Below are 27,232 nucleotides of genomic sequence, written 5' to 3'. Positions count from 1 at the left end.
TTGCATCGTATGTTTATATATAAATACTGTTTATGCAAACAACAAAAACGAACTGTATACTTTGACACTTTTAAATTGTGTTGTGCTTTTTTACTTGGAAGTGAAGGTTCAGTCTATAATCATATTTCTTTGTTGTCATGACAGTTTTGTTTTACTTTGTTTTAAAGGTAGTTCATCCAAAAACTGATGAACAGCGATGCAGACTGCAAGAAGCATGTAAAGATATCCTGCTCTTCAAAAACCTAGATCAGGTAATAATGTTTTAAGGAAATCTCAACTGGAGTTGATGGCTTGTAGGTACAGGTAATAACTTGATCTAACAGTCCAGACACTTGTTTGCATTGTGATAGTTCATGAAGTATTAATTGTACGCAGGCTGGATTGGGACATGTGTTTGGAGATCAACAATCAATGAACAATATAAACAAACATGTCAAATTGTCAGTTACCATGATTGTGAGATCCCTCTCCCTGCAAATTCAATTTTTTTTCTGTTAGAGAAAAGTGTGTTGTTGTTTTGTTATGTTTTGTTTTGGTTTTTTTTTTAATTTTTTTTGCTTATCTTTCAGTATTTGTTGTGGAGTACTATTGCACCTGATTTCCTTTTCCCTAGGAAACAGTTCATAATTTTATGGGCAATTTAAAAAGGAAATTACTTACACAATTGTGATATTGAACACTGCCCACATTTGCATGATTTCGGACTGCGGCGCCATTTTCTTAAATGCCAATGTGTCAGTAAATTTTCTGTAAATTAATGTAATCTTTTTAGGTTGTTCCTATTCTTACTCATTTTTATTGCTGAAGTTGGTTATTAATTACTCATTGCCTCAGCATTGAGTTTTAATGATGAGCACTTAGTAATCTAAATTGGTATGAATTTTTTTAATGACAATCATAGGATGGTTCAGGAACAGACCTTTGGAGATCCTCTAATCCAGCCTCTGAGGGGCCATAGAATAAATGCATCTCCTCTCTGGTCTGGTGTCTCCATGAAAACAGAATTGGCATCTCTGCTACAGGTTGTGGCAGAATGAAAGCTGTTACACCAGTGATGGTCCCTGCAGCTTCATGGTTTGAATCATTGAGCTTTGCCTGAGATATGAAAGGATCGATGTGGTAGCTTATGGTTTCAGAAACGCTGCTCAGCTTTCCTTGAAAACCAGGAAGTTCTCCCAGTTCTTGGTTGCTGTACAAACCCCAAGAGTCATTGAATTGCTTTCTCAAAATAATTGTTGAAAACTTTTGATTGCAGCAGGCTTGAGGAATTGACCTTCTGTCAAAAAGTTTCCTTGAAAGCTGTTCTTTTCAAGGCTGGCCTTTCACTGTTCTGGGATTCTTGTTGTTCTTATGCCTATTTACTTAAGCAAAAATGAATAACCAGTTTATATTCAAAGATGACTTTGAAAAACAAATTTGAGTTGAGAAGGTGGGCTTGGAAAAATACTGCTTCCTGGGAAAAGCTTTCTAAGCAGCTGAGGAGACAAGCAATGGAAATGATCTTAACTGCAACTGTTAGACAAAACAAAACAGACAAAATGACAATAGTACATGGCTGAAAAAGATGGCTGCAGTCCCTACACTGATTATAGTATGATAAAGGGCACTTAGCAGAGAGCGGAGACCTTTCCTACCAATGGGTATAAAGGGAGTATGGAACTTGCATCCTTTCACCCTTCTTCCCAATAATTTCTTTTTAACGCCCTCTGTATAATGTTGACTGGTTTGGAAGGTTGGCTGTAGAATACCCACTGAAAGGCAGAATGCATGGCTGCTGCTTTTGCTCAGTTGTCCTTTAATAATTGTGAGGAACGCTTTCAAATTAAGGCTCAAAATATATTCTTTTGGCTCTTATCCTCTAAAGAGTGTCATGTAAAACTGTTAGATACAAGCAAACAAACCCAACAACAAAATTGCATAAAATCCTTTTAGGAGGAAGTATGATTCTGTGACTCAAATGTCCTGGACAAATTCATCCCTTTTCCACTGGTTGCATTTAGGCGAACTGTGCTGAATTTAGTCGCAGTGACTCAACAGCCCTTTTAAATGTCTTCACTTGCACGAACAGTTGCTCTAATACTTGGTAACAAATACAAGGGAGCCAGTGTCCAGTGGGTCACTTCCAGCAAGGTTCACATTGGACTTTGGACTAAAGTCAATTCAGATTGTTATAGAGTTTAACCCTGAGATTTTGAGCGTCCCCTATGATAAACCTGATTTATGTTTCAGTATAAAGTTCTGTATGATGTATCATGTGTAAGGTCCACAGTGTCTTATAAGTGAGTTTGTAGAATCCTAGTTAGAATTGAATTTTGTACTGAGTGAGAGCAATGGCTGTTATCTTTACCAGCAAGTCCCCTGAGCGTGCTGAGTGCCCATATTTAAACCAAGAGGGTTTTTGTACAGTTCAGAAATCTGATGAAGCTTGTCCTTTTATTGACATAATAGCTCAGTGTTTTACTTAGTTAAAATGATAAGTCTTTGCCTGTTTATCCTCCAAATAAAGAATTGTTGAGTTACAGTATTTTTAAAAAGCTTTTAAATCTTTTTTAAATGCTGGTTTTCTGACAACTGTTACTTAAATGCATGCTGTGAAATATGTGGTTAAAATAAATGGCTTTCCTAAAACGATTGTTTGTCTAGTTTAAACATCAGGACAGTTTTTAAAGATAAGAAAATAGGATTCTAGTGAAAAGATACACAATATTTTCAATATAGTGGTGCCTACAGACACTGCAACGATTACTTCCAACTTAAGGAGTGCAGTAAATATTTCAAGTGTATCTAGCGGCATAAAGAGTAGTTTGCGTGTTCATACAGTATATTTTTAGAAACTCAGCTGTGATCTACATCTTCTAACTTTGAACATCTGGTCATTGAAAATGCAATGAAATTCTGTTATTAATGGACTTCAGAATAACAAAGATGGTGGAGCAGCTCAGCATTGAGGCAGGGCATTTATATGGCACCATCTCTCTTGGCTTTCACAGCTTCCTTGGCTGCACTGCCTACAAAAAAAGTTTAGTCACGGCTCATCAGAGAAACCCAGCTTGAGTCTGCTGTGCAGACCACTATTACCCCCTTTTCCATATGTGCTCCCCATCCTTACCTAGCTGATCTCACCTTGTGCTGGAATTGCAGGTTCTCTAAGACCCAGCCTATCCAAGGAAATAACTCCATCTGTATAGAGTCTTGTTCAGTAAAGCCCTGATCATGACCAGGGCTCTTAGATGATGACAGTATAAATAAGTTACTGATAAATAGTGGTGCAGTTTCTAGGCACACATATGTATAAAGAATTATGTGTACTGTTGACGTAAATCAATAGATATCCATTGCAGCAAAGCTGTGTCAGATTATACTAAGTGAGAGCTTGCTATACAGGTGCGCTTTGGCACTGAAATGGTATGCATAAGGTATTTGGACATAAATTTCTGTAACAGAAGTATCTATGTTTGTCTGCATTATTGAACTTATTAATATAAGCTGGAAACAAGTGAGATACAAGTGGAAATCAACATTCATACCTGTATTACCTGTATTTGCGTACAGTAAAAATAATGCAATGCGTGTTGTACTTCACTTTCCAGATTAAGTCAAATAACGCTAAAGTGTATCTTCTGAGAGTTTTTTTATTTTTTGATTATTTTTTTTTTGTTCATTTTATAGGAGCAGCTGTCTCAGGTCCTTGATGCCATGTTTGAGAGGAAGGTGAAACCTCAGGAACATGTGATTGACCAAGGTGATGATGGAGACAACTTCTATGTTGTTGAGCGGTAAGCAGCTGTGCCTTTGAAATGTAGAGTATATTTTTTTTCAGTCTGATAATTTTGTAGATCATATATATGTGCAACAGGCATATAATAGATGTGTGTATGCACCTTTTGAGTATCTTTTACCTTTTTGGAAGAAATTCTGGCTAATGTTATTTTTAATCACTTTATTTGAAGAAGAATTAAGGGCACAGATTTATTTTCTTCCTGTAAAACTGTAATATAAAACAGAATATTACTGATGAATTACAAATGTCTGTTGGAACACGATCTTCGCAAACTACTTTTTTGATGCACTGTTATCTTTCTTATCACTGAAATAATGGCACCATTAATATTGTATTAAATGCTTTCAAAGCAGTTTTTCAAGAAAATGTGTTGCCTTTTGAATTGTCATGCTGCGCTTAGGGAATTTGCAAAAGAATTTCTAGGTTAGAAACTGTTCATTTTAAATGATCCTTGTTCATTATACGGACATTGCGCTTTCTGATTAGCGGAATTACAGAACATAAGGCTACCTCAAATATATTCTCACCATATGCCCATTCCTCTGTCCTCTCCCATACCATCCCATTAGCCTCAACCAGCACTCCATTTCTACACTCAGTTATCTCCCTCAGCTGCTCTGCCTCAGAGCAGTCCTGTGTCTTTGGCTAGACAGGACAAGTTCCTTCTCTTTCCACGTTCAGGTCAGGTTGGATGGGGCTCCAAGCAACCTGGTCTCGTTGAAGATGTCCCTGCTCATTGCAGGGGGGTTGGCTTAGAGGGTCTTTAAAGGTCCCTTCCAACCCAAACCATTCTGTGATTCTATTAAAGATGAGATGTAGGCAGAGCAGTGAATCCTAATCTTGAGGAAACTTAAATTCAGTTTGGGAGTCTCTCAAAAATGTTAGATACCATCAGCCTATTTTAATTTGTTTCTGTGTATGGCTCTTAACCTGTTGGTTACCAAAAAGCTTTTCCTGCTACAAGTTTTAACCTAAAATCAAGAAGTGAAACAGAACCTTATCTTTGATATGCAGGTAAATGTTCTGTGGTCTCTGTTCTACAGATACAATGCTACTCCACAATGTTGGGTTTTTTTCTATCAAGAGATAGTCAGGTTGGAAGATTTCAGGTTTTTAAGGTTTTTTTTGTTTTGTTTTGCTCTTAAGGTATAACACACTGGTCACATAAATATGTTGCCAAAAGTATGTGGCAGAAAGGCTAGAGAGTTATTAAATATTAATACAGTTATTAAACTCAGTGTTGTCTAGCAATAGAGCATAGCAGCCTGTGCTGTAAACACCAACTCGGCTGCAACTCCTATGTCGGCTGTTGAGTTATTAAAAAGAATTCTACAGTTATGAATTTTCTGTCCCACTCTCCCCTTTTCCAGTCCTCCTCCACCTCCCACCCCCTCATTTTTTTCATGCAGAAGAATAGCAGAATACTGGTGTTTATGCAAAGCTACAATATTTCCAGTTGCCTATAAGTGCAAATTCAGAGGACTCTGGCTCTTCCAAGGCATCAGTAGGAATGTCTTGTTACTCTAAGATAATCATTAATGCCTAAATATCCCTGAGGATTCGTTTCTTCCTGTCAGAATGAACAGTGACTTTGTGTTGCAGAGCTAACTCTTTAGCTTCTTGTCTGCATAGAAAAACAGGCTTTCTGGCACAGGCCCTTTTTTTCTTCCCCCCCCCCCCCCCCCCCCCCAAAGTCTTCTGTTTGTAATACTTCGTCACCAGATCACTTTCGTCTGAGTGTCTTTTACCGTGAACAGAGGGACGGCAGGCAGGACAGATGCAACTTGAGGATGCAGTAGCTATTTAGTGCTTACTGCATGGAAGGGAGAGCTAGATCGAATGTGTCGTGTGGCTAACCATCAGCGTGCTCATCGCTGCTGAGGAGGCACCTGATGAGTCTGTGCTGATTGAGCAATCATCAGTCAGGAGGGGCAGCACTGTCCTCTGCCCCTTGGAACAGGCTGATCCACAATCTTGCTGAGTTCCCCTCTTCTGCTTTTCTGCTCTTTTTCCTTGGGGTTTTGTATTTTTTCATGTCAGTATTTTTCTTTTGAGTCCTTGAGTTCCTAACGATTACTATCTCAACAATTACGCTTCGGTCTGTGTTTTTATTCTTCTTATCTTGCAGGGCTTTAGCTCACAGATTGTCTCGCAGCTCAGCAACAGTTTTCTCAATAAATCTGAGCCAAGGTCACCCAGTGGTGTCTCACCAATTTAGTGCTTGGGCCACAGGCAGCTGAATGCTTGGCTAAAGGTTACGTGGCTATAGCTATTTGGAAATAAATGGCACTAGTAAGTGACTTTCAGGCTGAGGGATGGGAAGAAGTTATTGTATTTCGCTTAAGGTGCTCACAGTTGTCTCTTCAGATCAAAAGACCTCTGAAGGCTGTTGCTTCTGGTGCCTCTCAGAGAATCATTAAGTAGGTATTGGACATTACAAGAATTAGTGAGACTTTCCATCAACACTAATCCTTATTTAGTTTACTGTTGGTATGCTGTTGGTTTCTTTCTCTGTCTTCTAGATGTGAGTAAGCAGTAGGGTGTAAAATGTCTAGTAAGGATGTTATGTAGTCCTCATGCGCCTAGTTTCCTCCTTCAGCTTTTCAGGTGACAGAGACTAAATTTCTTGGATCTTCTGACATCTCTGAATCTGGCCCATCTACTGTTGATCCAGTAGCCAAACTTTATCTCTGTGTCTGAAAGGCTTTAATGCAGTAGATCCCGAAGTCGCTGTGCAAAGCTTCCTCACTTTGATGTACTTTAATTGTTTGTTTGATGCATGTAATGTCCACTTTGTGGAATCTCCTACAAATGAAGCTGGCATAAAGCTGTCTTATAGTACCTTTTTTTTTTTAGATGCAGCAGTGTTCAAAGATAACTAAGAAACCCAGGGCTGTCCATCAGCAATCCTGAAAGACCTTCTGCTGTTAATACTAGGCAGGTCTCACTGATGAGTCTGTTCCCATACTTGTTTACCATGAGAAGTTTCACCTACTGCCATTTCTGTTGATTCTTTTTTTTTTTTTTTTAATGTGCCTAATAATGTTCTGGGAAATAATACCATTCCTTCTGACAAAGCTCTAAACTCCTGGTGAAAATTATGTGCATGCTGTAACCTGTGTTCTTCAGTAGCCACACCTCCATGAAAATGGTGATAAAATTGCTTGGTTCAACTGACAGTGTGCTCGGATTTGCAGCATGGTGTGAAGTTGAACTGAGTGATAAAAGTTTTGGTCATAAGGGATCTATTAGACAAATACCAGGTGAGAAATTGTTGCCTCTGGAGATTCTGTGCTATAGCGTAAAGATGTGTCATGTATAACATTCCTGAACTAGCTTTAAATCCTCCAGCTTGAAGATCAGTATGTGCTGCTCATATTAAGACTGGTTAGTTAGCTGGGTAAGAGCTGGATGGATAGTTTGAGTCTAGCCCGGGCATATGCCGATACAAGCTACCATTGCATCTTGGGGTTATGATACAGACATGGCCTTAAGCTGGAGTTGAGGCAAAACCATAGGAGTGGGTGAGCAGTTGGATTGAGTTTACCCCAAAGGTACTGCAGCAGTGCTGTCACTGAGAAAAACGGGTAATAGAGGCTATAGGTGGATCCAAGTCACTCTAAAGAGGCCTCACTGGATAACACCCATGCTGTGAAAAGACAAATACTGTTAAAGACGATGAAACTACCTAACACTCTGGCCAGAATACTTACAATAGCAATGTCAAAATACTATGCAGAGGAAACCAAGTAGATCCTGCCCAGATCTATCATGAGTTAAATGCTTTATTAAGAGAGAATTATTGTGAAAATAGTGTAAATAGAAGCAGCTTAGTATCAATTGGAAAGCTCAATAAAGCATGTTCCATCTCACCCAGCAATAAGAGGACTATTTGTATAACACCAAAAAGCTGTTTTCATGATCTCTACTGGAATGTTGTCTAATAAAAAGCATCTATTCCATTGTTTTCCAGGGGGTTGTATGATATTGTTGTAGCAAAAGACAACCAGTCACGCTGTGTGGGCCGCTATGATAATCACGGCAGTTTTGGGGAACTGGCGTTGATGTACAACACTCCTAGAGCTGCCACCATTGTTGCCACAACAGAAGGAGCCCTTTGGGGACTGGTAAGGAAAGGAAGTTGCTCTCATCTGCATAATATTTTAAACACTAACACACCGTGTCCAGTGCTTCTCTTCGTATGACTCTTTGTTCCAATAGCTGTTTTATCATGATCTGCTATCTTACCTTCTGGCATAAGAGATCCATTGTGCAAATCTTTTTGGCTGCCTTTCTAGAACAACTTGTCTGTAAAAACTGTATCACTCATTTTATCTGTCCCTTTATTATTTTGCATTTGCTGTAATTGTGGCTTTTGTTAAAGAAAAAAAAGCCCTGGTTTTGTTTTCATCCTGCAGAGGACAGGGGAGGCATTAATGCATGTATTTTATGGGAGGGGAAAACAAGTATCTAAATGATGTTCTCTATTTTCAACTCACCTTCTTGTCTTCTTCAAGGGGAATGGAAAGGTGTTAAATATCTTCTTGAGGATGTCAGTAATTTGAAGAGCTAGGAAAACTGCCCAAAGCTTTGTTATCCTTCAAAATAAATTGTCATGATGTTTCTGGTCCCTTTGTGTTACCCTGGAAGAGGTTCTCAGGTCAGCATGACCTACGAGATACCAAGCTAAATGATGGTGTTGCATTGTTTCTAGCCCAGCAATGTTGAATGTGAAGCTGTAGACGTTAGTTTCCTTTTTTAGTTCTTTTCTCTGTACTATTTGGACAGGGTTATTTTCACAGTGCTCTCTTACTCATCTGTGAGGGCTCACATAATAAGTGGATTGTGCGATCAACAAAGCCTTTGAAGCCAGAAGTGTTGTATGCTTTCTGTGTGCGCTGGGCTCCTCGGCAACTATCGCTGGGGGTTGACCATGTGTTGTGACCTTGATTATAGGACTGATAAGCTGCTACACCGCGTGCTTATGCAATCGCAACGCTTGCTGAGGGATCTGACTTCCCTTTTCTTTGTGAGCTGACAGAAAAGATTTTTGGTAAATCAACCAGGGAGTAATGTCAGAATCTAATTTCTTGAACAAGACAGAACAAAGCAGCTACCTACAAACTGAGCTCATTCATAAAAGGAAGAAAAATGAGAGGATGATTCTTTGTTTCAGTTTGCCTTTGAAAAGAAGTGCACAAATTGGGTTAATTTTTGGTTCATTTTTTCTGTGATTACATTCACTTAATTAGCAAGGTGTAGTTGAAGGGGAACCTCTCGATAGTCATCTGTCCTCTGGATATTTTATTAACTAAGGCTGCATTTGCCTGTCTGAAACGTCAGTTATTTCTTCCAGTTATTCTGTCGTTGCCATGTTATATTGTACTATTTTGTGCCTGATGTAATTTAAACATATTTTTATTAGTCTGCAGAAGTCATTGCTAAAGCTCATGGGTTATCTGCCGTTTAGGAAATGTGGATTACTCCTGCTGCATTGCAGACTTAGGCCAACAAAAGCCTGGAAGACTCAGGCACAAAGCAGTTATCAAATGTGGGTCTCTTGTGGAACAGAGAAATATCCTCAGCCTTTGCTACTGAATGTGTCTGGGGAAAACCTCATGATGACATGTGCTTCCTTCACTGTGCTGCCTTTTTTGTTCAAGTACTGCTGCTTCTCCTCCCTCACTGATACTCTCAAACAAATTAATCCTGAATTTTTTATGCTTTTGTAATTCCCTTGACCATTTGAAGAGACTTCTACCACTGAAGAATTTCTTTTAAAAAAAAAAAAAAAAAAATTCCTCATGCTTTATCATCTCTTGTTCTTCTTTGGATGACAGTAATACCAATGAGATTCAGAGGAATGTCTTTCAGGACTTCAGATGTTTCTAATTGCAGTATATGTAAACTTAAAAGATTTTTTGGTACCATTTTCCTAACCAAATTTCTGCTCCTTTCCTCTGACTTTTTGTTTTTTATTTTTACCCTTGTGGCCTCATGCTGTTTAAGGTGAACTCTGCAACTGTTGCTTTGTTCGTAATTTAGTGCTAATCTTAACAGGGACAGAGGGCATTATTTCAATGCAAACACCAACAAAAATACTTGGTGGGCAAGTGCCCTTCCCCTTAGCCTGGGCGTGCTCTTCAGTTTCAGCTCTCTTGTGGCCTTTCTCATCGGTGTTTGCAGTCGTTTGCCTTTTTTTGTGTGGAAATAAAAAGCATTTTGTTAAGATCTCTGACAATAAACTCGCAAATATGTCTGCCGCCGCAGGTGCTGAGACAGGAGCTGTGGTTAACTGGGCGAGCTTGCCTTCACTCGGGCACCTAGTGCCGCCCAGTGGCCACGCAGCCTGCACATCCCTAGCTGCTGCCTGGGGAAAATGCATGGGATGGCAGGGGTGGGTGGGAATCTTGACCAATATATGGGCTTCAAAAGCAAACCAAACAGTTTTTCCATCAGAAAGATGCTTGTGTTACATGTGGACAGCTGGCAATTAGGAAGTAGTTGTTGCAAAAAGCTGCCTCTTGGATCCTAGAAGGTGGAGGACTGAATCAAAACCAGCCTGTTGCTGTTTGATGCTGTGTTCCTGATCTATTTGAGACCAGTATAAATCTCTAACTTACTTTTGAAATCTGTGACTCAAGTAGAGAAGAATCCTATTCGGACTTAATCTGCAGTTGCCTTAACAAAAAAGTGTCGGAAATGCCAATTTCCAATGGCTTCAATAAGAAGAGCATAACTCTTCATTGTATGAGGAAGCGTGAAAGATATAGTAACAAACAGCCAAACAAACCCCAAAACCTCAACTCTGAAAAACAGTACAAGATAGACTCAAAATGGATTTCTTAAATGCTTATCTGAGAAGGACTGGGTCTTACAGCTCCCTGTTTTTCAATTTGTTATTGCAACAAGTACTCTCAGAAGAGTTGTTACAATCACCATTGTGATGGATATGGTATCATTTTAACAGCTGGCTTCTCTAACCCAGTGTTTATTGCAAATAGTAGTTCATATTTGTCAGTTCTTTAAACAGGGAGCATTTCAGTCAAAAGGAATAATGTATTTCTCTGTGCTGTTTCTTTGCAGGATCGAGTGACATTCAGAAGAATTATATTGAAAAATAATGCAAAGAAGAGGAAGACGTATGAATTATTTATTGAGTCTGTGCCCCTTCTTAAATCCTTGGAGGTAACGCCTCTCAGACATCTGCATCAAATTCTTGCATTAGCATTAGCTCCACAGTCAGTGTTTCTGCTATATCAAAAATCTGTGTCATTTTTGCTTAGAACAAAATTTTAAGAGCTGCTTTGGTATCACATTTACTGTACAACTTAATTTGCATTGTTGTACACTGTTTTTTTCATATCCTTTGTTCACAGTAAGTGATTTGCTGATTTTTATCTCAGTCTGTGTAAAGATTTAAAAAAAACAAATCGCAAAACACCACAAAACAAAAAGCATCTATAAAGATGTCAGAGAACAGATATTAAAATGAAAATTGGAACTCAGGGCTGTGGTTCCCTTTGAGGGTGTGATATTGAAGTAATGATACAATCACTGGGATGGCCTTTATCAGCCATGAATGATTTTAAATTTGAGACAATGATGTGGGCCATACTAGGCCCTGCTTTAATCTTAGCCGATATTCAGGAGGCAGACTAAGAATAGGCTAACGGGAAGCTCTGCTAGCTGGGAACAAAATGACCAGGCAGAGCAGGCAGATGTCATGTTGATGGTGCAGGGACATTTTTTGGACATATGTTGGTAGCTATGGAATGTGTAAATTGCACAACACCTTCTCCCTCAGTGCCTGGCTTAAACTAGTTCCATTAATGTGATTTTTTTTAAGCATAAAAATGACTGATATTTAAAAATATAGAAAAATAACTTGTTAGCACTGGATGGCTTTTTGCATGACGTGCTGTAGTTGAATCATGTGTGGATCAGAATTAAGTTTCTCAAACATGGGCTAGATTGAGGTGCATTTGTGGAATGAATGGATTACAACTGAATCATCTGTTGAGATATTCATTTTAACTGTAGAATTTTCTTCCTTCCTTAAAATGTTTTATATATTGCTCTGAAGCAATAAAATTGTTTCGTGGTGTTCTAGATGGGCAGCGGGTAACATTGGAGATAAATTTAAGTGTTCTTTCTCCCTTCCTGTTTCTGAAGACTCAGCCATGCTTCATTGCATGTCAGACTAGTACCTCTTGCCCTTGCTGCCGGGCGTCCTGTTGCAGTGCCTGCTTACAACTTAGAGCTGGTATCCTTTTTGTAGTCCAGTTCCTCTCTCCACTCTAGGAATGAGTTCTGGGACGCACAAAAAAATCCCTATATTCAAGTGTATGGTGATTAAAATGTTTTGAAATTGTGTTGCTGGTGTTTCTCATTGAAGCTTGTTGTTAGGAAGTCTATGACATTTTTCTGAGTGTTTTCTTCAAATCTCAACTAAATCTTAGAGGAAGTGATTCTGTGTTGTTTTTTTGAGGTTTGGTTGTTGTTTTTTTTTTCTTTGCTCTAAACCAGCCAAATCAGTTATTTGTTAACTTTGTGGGTAAGAAAAGTGCGTGGATGGGACACCAGACAACTTTCTTTCCCTATTGATTATGGCAGCCTTGAAAACTGTGGTGCGGTACGACAATGCCATTGTAGGGGCTCTATTTTCAGCACCCAGATACTGTGTGTTTGTGTCTAGCAAATGCCTCTTCATTTCAGGGCTACAAAGTTTACAAGAGCTGTACTATAATAGATTATTATGTTTAATTTTCCTCTGTTCCAGGCATCAGAACGAATGAAGATAGTGGATGTTATAGGGGAGAAAGTGTATCAAGATGGGGAACGTATAATTTCTCAGGTACTTGAACTCTAAATTTCTCTCTTATCCATTCACCTTTCTCTGCTTCTTTTTTCCTCTTTGGAATTGACTTATAGAATCCTACTACTTGGACTACCTTGGCATCGCTTATTCTTTTAATGCTTTCAATTTATTTAACCACTTCTTGAAAGTTTGGGGAACAGCCATTATGTCTTCTGCTAAAAAAATTATTCTATTGCTTTAGCTTCTGGGTTTTTCTTCTCTCATCTGTTTGTTTTTTATAAACGGTCTTTGCAAGGTTTCAAGAGGAATATGCCTTAAGAAGCTGAAAATAAATGTCTGTCTATTTAATTTTCCATGACAGCCCCCAGCTATGCTTCTCACAGGCATCTATGACCAGATTAAACAAGGAGTCACAAGCGTGTCGTAAAGGCATTTCTGATTCCCAGGTCTGACTAAACAACAAAAACAAACATGAAACTCAATGATGTCATTGGGAATATTATACTAATTGGACCCAACTCAGTTAACTATTCTGAGACACTATCAGGGTTAATTAAAACGATTGTTTTTCTTGATACTCTTAAAAAGAGTATTTCAGTGGTGGAGTAGTCTAGCTTCAATCAACAGTCTTTGGTTCTTGGTGTATGTTTTATATGCTGTAATAGGTCAAGGCCAGAGTTGGGTGACCATGAAGCTGGACAAACTCAAGCTAAAGCTGTGGGATATTTTATCTGTGACACAAATAACTCCTTGGAACGCTGTTACTGATGAAACACAGGAATTTTGCATCAAATTTAGCTTGCAGTTGCTCTGTTTGTCACAAAAATGCTTTAGTTCAAGTTAATGCAAGAAAGTCCTGGGCTTACCTGAAATTGCAGGTTTTTGATCACAACCATTGTCTTGTTTTATAAACAGAATATGACTCCTTGATAACACCTTGAATAATTAATCTTAGTTACCTTGAATGCCAGATAACTCTGAATGCAGGAAACCTGAGTTTGCTGATAACCAAATACTGCCAAATTACTTCTCTCCAAAAATACCCTCAATTTTGTAAGTTGAAGATCTTGTTGCTTAAGACCCTGAGAAAACCGAACTGTCAGCAAAATCAAAGCTTATAAATCAGTCTCAAAACTGGGAACCCACGCAATCGGTGATCCAATTACGCAGTTGGTTTTAATCTTTTGTAATAACTGAATTAAGGACAAGGATATAATTACCCTTAAAAGGAGGATTAATCGTCTGGATAGGTCTGGGTGATGGTAATACACTACTAAAGACGATGAAATTTTATGCTTGGAAAAGATGTGATAGCTCTTCCATTACAGCAGTTGCATCAATACCATGAACCCCTTTTCTCTCGTGGATAATTTTACATTTTAATTACTTTTCTGGAGTTTGACCCTTCAGTTAAGGGCAGTATGCTTTAAAGCACTTGAAAATTGTTAGTGCCTGCTGGTGTTACGAGGATGTCTCCCACTCTGTTTTCATTCTTTTAAAGAAATAAGTAAGTACTCTTTCAGTACTTACTCTCAGAAGTGTGCTGAGAATATTGGTTCATGTTGTGACAGATGGCAACAGTGAATGAAAAGCTTTGTGCTGTATGGTTTACGACTATCCCCAGGAAGCTTAGCTGACGGCCTAATTTCTTCTGTTAACTCAGCGTTTAAATCTTGCATCATCTTGTCCCAGCCCACGTTTCATACTGAAGTTGTAATCATCTCTCTCCATCCTTCCCATCACATTCGTAGTCTCCTTGCCCACTTAATGTCATCTGACATCTTGCCCACTGACTTAATGTCAGATGTATCTCTCTCCTCACATTGTTTCACAGTTTTTTTGGGTTTTTTTTGCTGAGCTGCTCCCATTCCCTTATCAGTTCCTTATCCAGCCTCTGCCTCTGTGAAGCCTTTACTCCCTTTGCTTCTGATTCATAGCAGCAGGCATGTGCTGGCTCTCCACTCTGACCTCCAGTCCTATACCAAGCATTGGTATAGTGAGGGAAAGTTCTCTCTGTCACGGCTAAAACTTTCAAAATGTTAAGTCCTGGCAAAGCTCTACAGAGCAGATGTAAAATACAATCTGTTGAAGGTCTGCAACCTGATATGGTTTAGATAGATGTGATAAAGGTTCTAGAAACTCTTACAGAATGGCTGAGGTTGGAAGGGACCTCTGAAGGTCATTTTGTCCAACGCGCCTGTTCACGCAGGGCCACCTACAGCCTGTTGCCCAGGACTGTGTCCAGGTGGCTTTTGAATATCTTAAAGGATGGAGACTTCAGAACCTCTCCGGGTAACCTGTGCCAGTGCTTGGTCACCCTCACAGTGACTTTTTCGTAGAAACAGCTGAATTTGACTAAATGAAATTTTTTTTTATTTCACCCTCAGTTATTCAACAACACCTTGTGATATCTTTCTAGAACTTGATATAAAATGGCTATTAATTTTTATTTTCTCCCACTTGCCCAGTGTGACTTATTTTCCTTTAATTGCATGATGCTATTGAGTGCTTCGTTATTCCTTACCATTCTTACTACCTTTATACAGCCATTGCATCATTCCTCATGTAGGTGGCTTGCATTGTGAACTTGTTTTTCTATAAACTATCCTTCTCTTACTTTCTATGTTCATGCTCCTGAAATACAGCTATTCTGGGTTCTGCTGATCTCTCACTATTTTACCTGGGATTGGCTGAGCTCATACTTAGTTTAATGGATCCTTCTTCCTACTGACATCTAGAAATGCAGTCACTAAATTCGTGTTTTATTAAAACTTGCTTCTGGAAATTTTAGGCCCTGCTTAGTTTCACTAACTATTGGATACTTCCATCAGGATCAGAAGATTTGCACTAAAGTGGTTTTGCTATATATCGTCAATGTCCTTTGCTTTTTCCTTTCCACCTGCCCTCTCACTGAATGACGTGTACTAATAGTTCCTTCTCTTGCGGCTTCCTCTGGTATATTACCTTACCGCTAACCTTTTAATGTTAAGAATTTGAGTATATGTGAATTGTAGCAATTCTCTGCACAAAGCCTAGTTCAGAGTGAATGCTTTAATACCATTTAAACAGTAAACTAACAAATAATTTGTTTTACCTTTTCTTCCTCGCAGGGTGATAAAGCAGATTGTTTTTACATTGTAGAATCTGGTGAAGTAAAAATCTTGATTAAAAGCAAGGTGAGTTCAAATTGGGTGATTAGGCTGTAGGTCAATCCCTGATTCAATCGATTAATACAAGTGGTGGGAAAAAGTCTACCCTGACTTACTTTAATGTATTATTTTATGATATTTATTATCGTCATTCATGTGATGTAGGTTTTAAATCTCTATACCTGTTCTGAAGGGGCCGGAAGTCACTTTAGCGAAGTTAGAAACTCTTTTGCTTTTATCTGCTCCTCTGCAAACTAATGTGATATACTCTCCCTGGCCTTAAGAGTGGAGATGAAACTTTTCTTCTAGGATTATAGAAAACTGCAACTTACAAACCTGGGTTCAGTGACATACTAGTGTATGTCATTCTAGTGACATACTAGACATTGGCATTTGAACGTATTGCTGTGCAGTGGGAAGCAGCCTTAGGGAACAACATGTTGTGCATGATAAAACCTGTTAGGCTGATGTCATAGCAGTTCCCAAAGCTGTAAGGGTAAATACCTGCCAATATCAAAACTTGTGGACTGGCATACACTCTTCTTAGCAAACTTCTAACGGAAGATGCTGTTAAGGTGTTCTACCAGTACAGAGCATGACTTGGGACTTGCTAGTTTAAAAGCCCTAAACCAATGAGCTGTTGCACATCTGTAAAATATCTGGGATTAACTGCAGCCTGGTACAATGACAGAACTGTATGCAAATAATTAAAATGTAATGTTTAACAGACTATGACGAGTAAAGAAGCTAATCAAGAAGTGGAGATTGCCCGGTGTCACAGAGGGCAGTATTTTGGAGAGCTTGCACTTGTTACCAACAAACCCAGAGCAGCCTCTGCCTATGCTGTTGGGGAGGTCAAATGTTTAGGTAAGCAGATGTTCTGTGTTTCTAGCTACCCTTTTCGGGTCTTTGCTTTTTTTGTGGACCATGTCTGAGTGAGCAGCTATTCAAAACCTAGCAGCATTTTGGTAACTGGTGGTCAGACACGAGAAGCTAGGAGCATGGTGTAGAGCAGATCTCCATGTAGAAGTTTGAGAAGCACCATTGCTTCCTTCCAGCAGATTCTGTTTTTTCTGCTTGTGTGGTCTGTACTCTTTGAAGGGGTAAGTAGCATCAGCTTCTTGTCTGCAGCCTGTTTGTCACACGCAGCTTTCAGGTGATCTTTTAATGCCAGTGTGGTGTGTATTTGGCTTTGGCTTCTGTATTTATCTGTGGGTCAGGCGTGCATTTCATTAATTATGTTTCTCCAAATCACAGTACAGAGAGAAATCAGAAGTACGATTTTTGTTTCTTTGGCTTCTATTGAAGCCTCAAACCTGAATGGGTTGGACTAGAGATCTGTGTTCTGAGTTAAAAAAATAGTTTGGTATGTGGTGTCCTTTTTGACAAACAAACTTGTTTTCACTTCTGTTCCTTTGCAGTCATGGATGTGCAAGCATTTGAGAGGTTGCTTGGACCCTGCATGGACATTATGAAGAGGAATATAACACACTATGAGGAGCAGCTGGTGGCATTGTTTGGCTCTAGCATGGACCTGTTGGATCCAGGGAATTAGGCACAGGGTACCTCAATGCCTTCTTAGATCAAGACACAGAAAAGCCTCCTATCAGCAACACAACTCACAAGGAAAACGGACACTACGGAACAGTTACAGCTGCTGTCTTCTTGGGCATTTTAGAAACCATAAACAAGTCTCAGCACAGATGGATTGCTCACTCCCTGCCTCCACTTTGCTGCTGATACTTCATTATTAGACCTAGATTAAAGATGATTCTAACCCTATGTTCACTTACTTGGTTCAGAATGGCATCTGTCCAACAGTTCAAGTGCCTGATATGAAACCCAAAGTGTGCAAGATATAGAAGCCTCCTTCCTTCTCGTGTTACTGTTGGGATAAATTCTCAGATCAGATTCTGTAGTGGGAGGTTGCCTGTTCTGCAGAGGCAACCGGTGGAATATGAGCCTTTCACGGGCTTACTACCTTCATCTGATGCTTTCCTTGCAAAATGACAAATTTGGTTTTAATTGTAGCATCTGGGTTTGAAGTTAAAATATCAATGGAGCCAATTAGTAAGGTGGCACTGAAGTTTTCTTCCACCTGCTGAAAGGTGCGGGTACTATATAGCTCTGTAAACCAAGTAAACCGAGCTGGGGACATGGGAGAGTCTGCCTAGCAACAAAATGCAGAAAATCAAGCATTACTATATTTTAAGTGTTTCCTGAGCAGCAAACAAAATTGTTTTACTCTATGCTGCCCAAAAAGGTGCAGTGGTTCAGATCAAATGGCCTGAAGGTGTCATAATTGTCATCTCCCCAAATTTGATCCTTGTTCTTGACACTGAGTACATTTTATTGGGGTGAGATCACAATATATGACCTTCTCTTGCTTACATAGATCCTTTATATACTGCTAGATTTCCCAGGGCACTGTTGTTGACTGGGTCAGTTTTAAAGCTTTTTAAGGAGGTGAATGTTTTGTAATTTAAATGAAGACTACTTCTGTACTTGTTTACAGGAGCTCCCCCCCCAGTCCTAACATTTCACAGTATTCTAACTTCATTAGACACTTGGATGCTTCCAAATACCATGGTGATTTGCTAAACTTTTCAAAAGTTGGCAACATTTGACTTTGTGAAGCAAATGTCTTTGCTGACTACACAGTTGGTGTGTTTGAGGAGTCTTTTTGGATTAGGTGATAACTAAGCTAATGATGTTTATCTAAAATACCTGTTAAATTTGCAGCATTTATTAGGTAGATTCTATTTCTATAGCTTTAATGACCTTAATTGGCATACTGCTGAGATTTTATCAAGAGTATTATCTAAATAAGAATCAGACCATAAGAAGGACGTTTTTATGGTGTACAAACAGAATATTTATATTAAGACATTGAATTTGTAGGTAATAAATCTAGTGACCCTTTGAATTTGCATTCTTCTGCAGCTCATGCAAAACTTACTGGTGTTTTATGGGGTTATAAAATTTTAATTGTGGATGCTAGCATAACAGAACCTGCTCTTTTTATTCATGGCCACGTGAGCAAGATTAGGAGGATGCTAATGCTGAATTCCTGCTTCTAGTTATCACAGCGGACATTTCTCTAAGGCACGAGATGCTTAGCTGCAACTCTTAGTTGATTTCTGGACATTTTTTTTCCCTAAATGAATGAGCTCCTCCCAGTTCCTGCAATATGAGTAAGATGGAAACTTGATAAGTTTGAATGGCTGTTGTCCAGTTACTGTAATTGGAGTCATATTTTTATATAATGCAAATGATTTGTAATGGACACCACTGAACTAGGTGTTTCCATATTATTAAAGTCCTGATTGTGATGTCTAGTGGCTGTTCTAACTGCATGTATTTTAGAACAGTGAATTTCCCTGGCTTTATTGGGCTGTTTTTTTGTTGTAAATTACAGCCAAAGAAGCAGCAGGTACTTCATTCATGCTTCCAACGTTTAACACCAAAGACAAAATTATTCTTTTGATTACAGAATTTAAAAAAACAAAACCAAACCAACAAACAAACAAAAAAAAACAAGGAAAAAAAAAAAAACCCCAACCAACCACCATCAGGTCCTCACATTGATAACAGATAAAACTTTAAGATACTTCGGGCTCCAAGACAAGAGTCTGAAGCCAGCTCGTGACTGTCCTGCGAACCAGACATAAACTGGTCTCCAAAACAGCCTGAGTTTCTGTGCTGCCTAAACTGTCATGGGAACTAAAAAGAAACTTGCTGTGAATAATCATCAGCTGGCCGGTGTTGCTCCCAGGCAGAATATCCTCTCCTTTATCCAGAGGAGCCTGGCAGGTTGGGCTGCCTCAGATGGATTCTGGTTCTTACGGCCTTTGGTTCTCTGCAGGACAGGATTGTATACCTCGGCAAATGCAAACATTGGCAATTGTTCTGAAGCTTAACCAAAAGAACAGGCAAGTCTGATTCTTAAGGTAATTCTGCCTGTAAGGGAGGATTTGATGGCTTTTGGAAGTCAAAGGAAAGGATGGGAACGTAAAGTCAAAAGACTGGGATCCCATGCCAGCAAGAAGCTTTGAAGTTTTACCTTTCTCTAGACTCCCCAAAGGAAGGGTGTGCTGGGCAATGCCGTACTGCATCCAGGATCCCTGTGACATCATTCTGTGCTGTAAAGAGGCAACCTGACCTTGAGCCGAAAGAGAATGAGCCCGTAAAAAGGCTCGCACATTTAAAAGCTATAATTTGCAATGTGCCTGATTAGTTTGGTCCAGTTCAAACAACCTGTTCTGTACAATTTTGGAGCATGAAGACAGTGAGAGAAGCTTGTAGTAAGATACTCAATGTTGCCAGGTATCTGCTTAGAGCACCAGCAGCGAGCCAAGTTGGAAAGTGCGTGAGTGGCGATATCAAGACCAGAGAGTGAAGTGAGGCGCCTGTTCGTAAAGATCTGCCGCATCACTGTATCTCAGCTCATCCCTTTCCACTATGACTGTTCGTCGCAATTGTTGTGGAGAACGAGCCCAGGTGTTTTGTTGTTACTGCTCAATGTTCAGTAGATCTGCTGTGGAGTCTCTGAAATTGGCAGTAGAGACACATCTAGTTTTTAATAAAAGAACTCAGCAGCAAAGTGGGCAAAGACGATAGTGTCTTTGAGACTTGGGGGGTGGGGGAAGTCTCTTTTTTTTTTTTTTTTTTTTTGTGTGTGTGTGATTCCCTTGTGGTTGTTGTGAAGTCAGTGAGAGGAGCTTCCAGTGGTCAAATATCCTGGCATAAGGTATTTCTGTTCAATGTCACAGCGCAGGTTTCACAATGTAAAAGGAAAAATAAGGGCAAAAGTGCTCTCTTTTTAGAAACAAAAGTGCAAAACTTAAAACTTTAAAACAAAACTGTAAAAACAAAGTGCAATTTTGCACAGAGGGCAAAAAACTGAAACCCCTTTGAATGTCATTTCCATTCTTTCTTTTCCGTTGGCTGAAAGCAGACTCTTGTTCATGACATGTATTTGTAAACTAGTCTTGCCAAAATACAAACACTTGTTGGTTTGTTTTTTTTTTTTTCACTCCAGGTAATTTTTGTTGTTACAGTTATTGCTGATTACTTTCACTTTTTCCAAACCGTATATTTTATTTCAAGAGGCCTTCCTTGTGGATTTCCTCCTGATGGTCTGCAGCTCTACACTGCTCTTTCAAGATGCAAGAGAAAGCCACTAACCTCATAGGAGAACGCTCAACTCCGCTTAGCTGGCTGGAGCTAATAATGCGCTACTAATTTTCCTCTGCTCTGTGGGGCAGGTGGGGAATTAAATTCTGCATAAAGTTGCTACCTCAAGGCTCCAAGTGCTTTTAAAGGTCTTTCACTTGGGAGAATTTCATAAGACAGTTTCTAAAATTGGTCTGTTCTTTTGAGTTAAATGTTTTTTCTTTAACTGATTTATTGAGGGACCCTTATTGAATTCATTTTATGTTTAGTACTTGATTCTCAAAGGATGAACAGCTGCGAAGTTTGGTTCTTGCACTATAGTGTTGAACATGAAAGAAAAATATCTGCCATATAAACATATGGTTTTAACCAGTTAAACCACTCTGGGGTTCAGCTTCACTTTTGGTTAATAAAAAACTGACATGTTGTGTCCAGCATTCCTGTACAATCCTGTGTGTGCTCTTTATTGACTCACTGCAGCTGACACAAGCCCCCCCCTCCGCTTTGGGCAGGAGCGGACTTCCCAGCAGCTCCCTGGATTTACTGGGAGTGCCCCAGCCACCGTTGCTTGTGTTATCAGAGCCTTACGGAGAACAGCACTCGCCCTGTGGCAGTAACCAAAAGAGATTTATGCGTTACCTGACCACCACCTTTTTGCTGTTTGGTGATTAAAATTTTACTAATATCTTCAAAATAATACCCATTTCTGTAGATATCATTGCTCCCAATAAAACTGGCTGCTCTGACCTGTCTGCCAAATTATCGTAGAACTGATTTATTGTTTGAGCGCTGTGCTGACTGGTTCTAGGAGAAACACAATCTTCCTGAAGGTCTCTTGCTGGCCTATGCTTGCAGCAAGCTTTATGGGGCAAGCTGCCTTTTTTTCTAACCTAACTAACAATTTGAAAAGAAAATTACTTGGGTACATGTGAAATTGCCTGTTCGGATAATCAATATTTGCTTTTGCTGAAGTTCTGTTTCTAAACACTTAGTATTTTCTGTACAGCTTTAAAATGAGTCTGGGAGAGTCGTTCAGAGGGAGTGTGGTGCTCAGCATGAGGAAGCCTCTGCCCGAATACAGTACTTCAGCTCTGGGCGCTTTAACTGGAGGAACATATTGACACCTGATGGGGTCAGAGGGCAGCAGCATGATAAACAAATACCTAGAAAATGTTACATTTTACAGAAGGGTAAGGAAAAACTGGGATTTTCTTCCTATGGAAAGAAGGATTGGGGGAAAAGTGGGCAGGGAATATTCAAACAAGGAGGAATTAACCTATATTGATTAGGACAGGCCTGTTAATATGGGGCATAAACTACACCAGGGAAGCTGTTGATTAAGCCTTGAAAAGGTCTGTCTGGAAGACAGCTAGAACAGACCGCTTGGGGGAGTGTGAAGTCTTCCAGCACTACCTCCTTAATTTTTTTTTTTTCTTTCCCGCTGAACAGTTGTAAACTAGCTCTGCTGAATACTTAGAATATCTGTCTGAGGCAGGGGTGGATTAGATAACCTCTTGGGGCTGCTTTTGTGAGATATGTCGCTGTTTTCTTATGAATATCTCTTTAAAATCACCAAGGGTTGTAGCTGACACAAACACGCTGTCTCCAGGCTTTGTGCCACGTCAGCAGTAGGAAGATGAAAGCGGCTGGGTGCCTGGAAAAGAGAGGGAGATGTGCCCTTTACAGCCCGGCACGTGAGCAGGCTGGTGGCGTGCTGGGGCCAAAAGCTTGCCAAGCACCTGGGAGAGGAGGCTGGGCTCCCCCCCGGCACGGAGAGAAAGCCCCGAATCCAAATAAAGAAAACATCTTGAACCCCCAAATAACACAGACTGAGCTGCTTGGTGGCAAAGGCAACCGGTGTCCTGTAAGTGGGGCCCTAGCTCAGGTGCATCAGATGGGTGTTAGGCTACTGGAATGAATATTAATTCCTTTTTTTTTTAAAGAAGTAAGATTCTGTAAAGTTCTTATGCTGAGAATGATGCTTCATCGTTTTGGCAGAGTCAAGATACTTCTGTCCTTTCTGCCGTTTCTCTCTGAAGGATGTATTTCACACCAATCTTCATCAGCTGCAAGGGTTTGTGCTGGCACTGTGTTATCTCCTCAACCGCGTGTGACCAGCGAGATGCCAAGACATGCTGCCAACCTCCTCCTGTGTGCTTTTCCAGTCATCTGTCCTGCAAACCGGAGGCTGGGATAACGTGGGGCCCACGGTGTTACCGTGCCAGACAAGACATTCCACCGGGAATCCATCGGGACGAAGACAATTTGTTTAATGGGGAAGTGAAGGAGCGCCTCTGCCAGCCCCTCTCCAGCAGCATGTTTATTGCGAAAAGCTCGCGTGCGGCGCTCGGAAGCACCATCTGCTGCCGCAGCTTCCCCGGGACTCATTGCAGACCCGTGGCCTCCCTCGATCGGAAGAGGCCGCGCTCCTGTTCCACGCAAGGCCGGTTCCGGGCCTCGGCACGCTGCTCTGCCCGGGCACGGCGGCTCCCCCGGGGCCTCCCCTCGGCCCCGGCTGCAGCGGCGGGGCCCTTCCCCACCAGCCGCCCGGGCCTTATCGGAGAGGCCTCGGTCCGGGCCTGAGGCCTCGCGTTGGCGCCGCCCGGTCGCCATGGCGAGGAGGAGGCGGGGCGCGGCGAGTTGGGCCCGCGGGGCCGCCGTAGGAGGGAGACGGTGCGCAGCCCGCAGGGAGCATGGAGACCCCGGAGGTGCCGGCCGCCACCTACGAGCGGCGGGTGGTGCGGAGCGGCGCGGAGCACCATTACCTGCGGGTCCGCCTGTGAGTGAGCGTGTGTGTGTGTCTGTGTGTGAGAGACGCCCCCCCGCCGCCGGGGAGCCCCCCACAGCCCGCCCTCTGCTCTGCTTCCCCCGCAGGGAGCTGCCGGACGGCGGGGCCCGGCCGAGCGTCGCGCAGTTCAAGCAGCTGGTGGTGTCGGCGCTGAGGGAGCTGCACGGAGAGGTGGGCCGGGCGCTGAGGGAGCTGCATGGAGAGGGCGGCCGGGGCCGGGGCCGGGGCCGGGCCGCCTTCCCTCGGCCGGCGGCTTGGGGCTGGGTCCGGGAGAGCCGTGCGGGAGCCGGCGGCCCGCCCCTGCCTCCCGCGGTGGGTTTTGAAGCGGCGGGCGGGAGCCTGGGGCCTGCGGGGCGGGAGCAGCCTCTGCGGTTCGACTCAACGCTCCCCCGCGCTGTAACGGGGCTGGGGGGTTGTGCGTTTCGTCTTAGCGGCCACAGCGAAGTGGCTGCAGCGTACCGGGCCTCGGGAATTGGGGGTACGGATGGAGGCTGTGGTGAGGCTTTAGAGGCAGAACTGTGGGAAGGGAACAGCTTCTCGGCTGGGGAAGCCCACAGGGCTGTTCTTGCTCTGTTCACGGTATTGCTGGGTGACTTCGGGCAAGCCGCGTCCCCCCCGGGCCCCTGTTTCCCCAGCTGTAATGTGGAACTGGAAGTGGCTTCCGTCTGCAGAGCTCCGAGGGGAAGGGTGCTGTGTGAAATCTAGTGGTGGTGTAGCCAAAACACTCGTGTGGGACTTGAGCGTAGCTGTAACACATTTAGGCATGTCACATGCTGGCAGTGAATCCCCTTGCTTATAAACTATTACAAGAGCATAAGATGGTACTTATTTAATAATGTGTTTTTTCATAGGTTGGAGCAGCTTTGCCTGTTGATGTCTTAACATATGAGGAAAAAACTCTGTCTGCCATATTAAGAGTTATTAGCAGGTAAGGTGCGGTAGGTACGCACTTCAGACGCTGCCATGAAAATACTTTTAGTAAGAAAACAGGACTCTTAACCTAAGAATAGTCTTTGAAGAACTAAGCCTAACTTGCAGATGTCTGCATAGAGTATAAAGAAAATAGAAATTCACTAAGATTTGGTAACCTACACGCATCAGTATGTTATTCCTCTTTTAAAACAGAATGGTCTGGCAGAACCATTGGAATATGTGGCTTTAAATCCCCTTCTGTAGTAAAGTTGAGAATGCTTACCAGATTTGAATGGTGAAGACAACTGCAGGTGATTTAGGGGAAGGAGGAGGTTAAAGGCACAGAAAGAACAAGGCTAGTAAAGTGAACTTGAAAAGGTTACAGTACATATCTCTGTGTATCAAGGACAAGAGACTGCAGTGACTGCAATAGCGCTCTAGGGCACGGTGTTGCTACCAGAACTCACTGGTGAAATCACCTGCGGTTAAACTCCGTTAAGGTTTCATTAATCTTTATAACATGCGTTGATTCAAGATATTTATGCTGCAGGAAAACTGAGAAAAACAAATTTTATTAATAAATTTTATTTTTCTTTTTACATAGTGGCCTTGTCAAGCTGTGGAGTGCTCTAACGTTGCTGGGCTTCTACCAGAACAGAAGGTGTGCCTTTCGAGTGCTGCAGGTAAAGCCCTGCGGGGGCTGGATGGCTTCCCCCACACATCAGTTCTCACTGTAAGGTGGTCTGGCTAGCTGAGCACGCTGCCTCTTCAGAGAAAGACGGCCTAGATGCATAAACGTCTTGGTTTGGGAGTGAAACGCTTTTCAGTGCAGGTGTGTAGGCCTGCATTTAAGTACTTCCCATCCTATAATGAATGTTGTAAAATGTGACAGTAGTGGCTGTCCCATTACTTTATGGTTCCATTCCAATGAGAAGTCCTGCTCTCATTAATACACCTGCAAGAAAATAATTTCTGGAAAGTTTTGTTCTTAGCCCACACCTTAGTCCAATCTTCTATTTCCCCTGCCCCATTTCTTCCCTCTCCTATAGTCACTGTCGACTGACCTCACTTAAAAATGCATGCATAAACATGCACTTCCAGAGCTCATTTTTTTCCTGAAGGTGCTGCTTAATAAAATGAGTTCCAAGAATTCTTTGTCTCCGAAGCGATGGCTAAACGAAAATCTGCTCAGGCGTAGCTCTAAGTTTTTAATTTTTTCTGTAAAAGGGAAATTGAAGTATTTTCAACTTCGAGTGCGTTTGATGTGGTTTTGTTGTTTGTTTTTTTTTTTAAATGCTTTAGTTGGTTTCTTGTTTTGTTTTTGTTTCCCTCCACAAACTAGACATCTCCATTTCTTCTTGCGTTATCTGGGAACAGCAGAGAACTAGTCTTGGACTGAATGCAGTTGTTGGTTTGGTTGTACAAAGCAGAAGTTGCTTGAGATGTTGCAGCCCTTCAGGTATGGAATTTCTGGAGGGGATTTCCGACAAAGAACCTTGACAAAGCTAACAGTTATCAACTCACTGCTCGGACGTGCTCTGCTTCAGAGTTTACACGTAAAAGTTGGAGACAAAGCTGAACTTACCAAAGCTTTCACACAGAATGATATTATTACTTTCTCTGATTTAACAGGTGACACAAATCCTTTGCATTTAAATGAAGATTTTGCAAAGAAGTCTAGGTTTGGGAGAACTATTGTGCACGGAGTTTTGATCAATGGACTTATTTCTGCAGTTCTGGGTACTAAAATGCCCGGTCAAGGTTGTGTATTTCTTTCTCAGGAGATCCGATTTCCAGCTCCTTTGTATACTGGAGAAGAAGTCACAGCTGCAGCGGAAGTTAAACGACTGAAGGGTTCTATTGCGCACATTTCAGTGTCGTGTAAAGTCAAAGAAAGTGGAAAGACTGTTATGGAAGGGCTGGTGAAAGTCATGGTGTCAGACAGTTAGAGCTGTTGATCCTCTGTTGCTTTGCTATAAAGGTCAGAAATGTACACTTGGTTTTGACTCTGTCCTTTTATGTGACATCACTTAATCCAGTAAACTTGCAACAAAAAAACCCTTCAAAATGTTTCAAATACAGTGCGCAAACTCAATCTGCGTAGCAGCTGTGTTAAGAAACTTAGAGCTTTTAATTCTTGCCTGCATCCTGCCAAGGTGAAGCCAATGGAACTAGGCACTTGCTGTGACAGAAGTGGCACGTTTAAGACGAGCTGCTGCTCTGCTGCAGTGGGAAGTCTGCGGTGTCGGGGCTTATGGTGCAGCTGTTCTTTTCAGCAAAATCACAGTCCGCAGTACCTATGTTCAAACTTGTTCACTCTTTACAAAGTCGTTCTGTTGCTAACAAGCACCGGTGGGAAGGGATGATGCTGTGTGTTTAACGAGAGAACAGAAGGGGAGGTATCGACACACGTGTACTGCAAGATCGGTTGTCATCTCCATGGCAGCTCTAGCTGATGTTGGTGCAGTGGGCTCTTTTGCAATATTCCTTAGCCTTCCTTAGATCTGCAGATTAGTAGTAGTCAGCCTTCACATAAACAAGATACTCTGCCTGATACAGCTGGCGATGTGGCTCTCATAATACTTTCGAATTCTTGAGATACCTTA

At 41.4% G+C, this 27,232-nt stretch overlaps 3 protein-coding genes across 3 annotated transcripts in view; all 3 read left to right on the top strand.

The window, feature by feature from the left end:
* PRKAR2A (protein kinase cAMP-dependent type II regulatory subunit alpha) overlaps nucleotides 1-19,089 on the top strand; it is a 63,704-nt gene extending 44,615 nt beyond the window's left edge. Inside the window, exons 4-11 of the mRNA XM_063348262.1 lie at nucleotides 168-251; nucleotides 3,670-3,776; nucleotides 7,755-7,908; nucleotides 10,868-10,969; nucleotides 12,564-12,638; nucleotides 15,713-15,778; nucleotides 16,480-16,618; nucleotides 17,173-19,089. Of these exons, the coding sequence (XP_063204332.1) occupies nucleotides 168-251; nucleotides 3,670-3,776; nucleotides 7,755-7,908; nucleotides 10,868-10,969; nucleotides 12,564-12,638; nucleotides 15,713-15,778; nucleotides 16,480-16,618; nucleotides 17,173-17,306 (861 nt within the window). The 3' untranslated portion in view covers nucleotides 17,307-19,089. The remainder of the gene's footprint in view (nucleotides 1-167; nucleotides 252-3,669; nucleotides 3,777-7,754; nucleotides 7,909-10,867; nucleotides 10,970-12,563; nucleotides 12,639-15,712; nucleotides 15,779-16,479; nucleotides 16,619-17,172) is intronic.
* Nucleotides 19,090-22,864: 3,775 nt separating this feature from the next.
* On the top strand, nucleotides 22,865-26,105 carry RPP14 (ribonuclease P/MRP subunit p14). The gene is made up of 5 exons (XM_063348268.1): nucleotides 22,865-23,705; nucleotides 23,801-23,885; nucleotides 24,566-24,642; nucleotides 25,231-25,309; nucleotides 25,969-26,105. Exons 1-5 carry the CDS (start codon nucleotides 23,620-23,622, stop codon nucleotides 26,023-26,025), a joined length of 384 nt encoding a protein of 127 aa, XP_063204338.1. The 5' UTR covers nucleotides 22,865-23,619; the 3' UTR covers nucleotides 26,026-26,105.
* HTD2 (hydroxyacyl-thioester dehydratase type 2) lies at nucleotides 26,069-26,615 on the top strand. Its single transcript, XM_063348267.1, has one exon. It carries the CDS (start codon nucleotides 26,069-26,071, stop codon nucleotides 26,573-26,575), a length of 507 nt encoding a protein of 168 aa, XP_063204337.1. The 3' UTR covers nucleotides 26,576-26,615.
* The last annotated feature ends 617 nt before the right edge of the window (nucleotides 26,616-27,232 follow it).

This window comes from Chroicocephalus ridibundus, chromosome 10 (assembly GCF_963924245.1).
Source record: "Chroicocephalus ridibundus chromosome 10, bChrRid1.1, whole genome shotgun sequence".
NCBI classification, from domain to species: Eukaryota; Metazoa; Chordata; class Aves; order Charadriiformes; family Laridae; genus Chroicocephalus; species Chroicocephalus ridibundus.
Note: the sequence above shows the minus strand (reverse complement) of the source record. Positions and strands in the feature narration are given on the sequence as shown.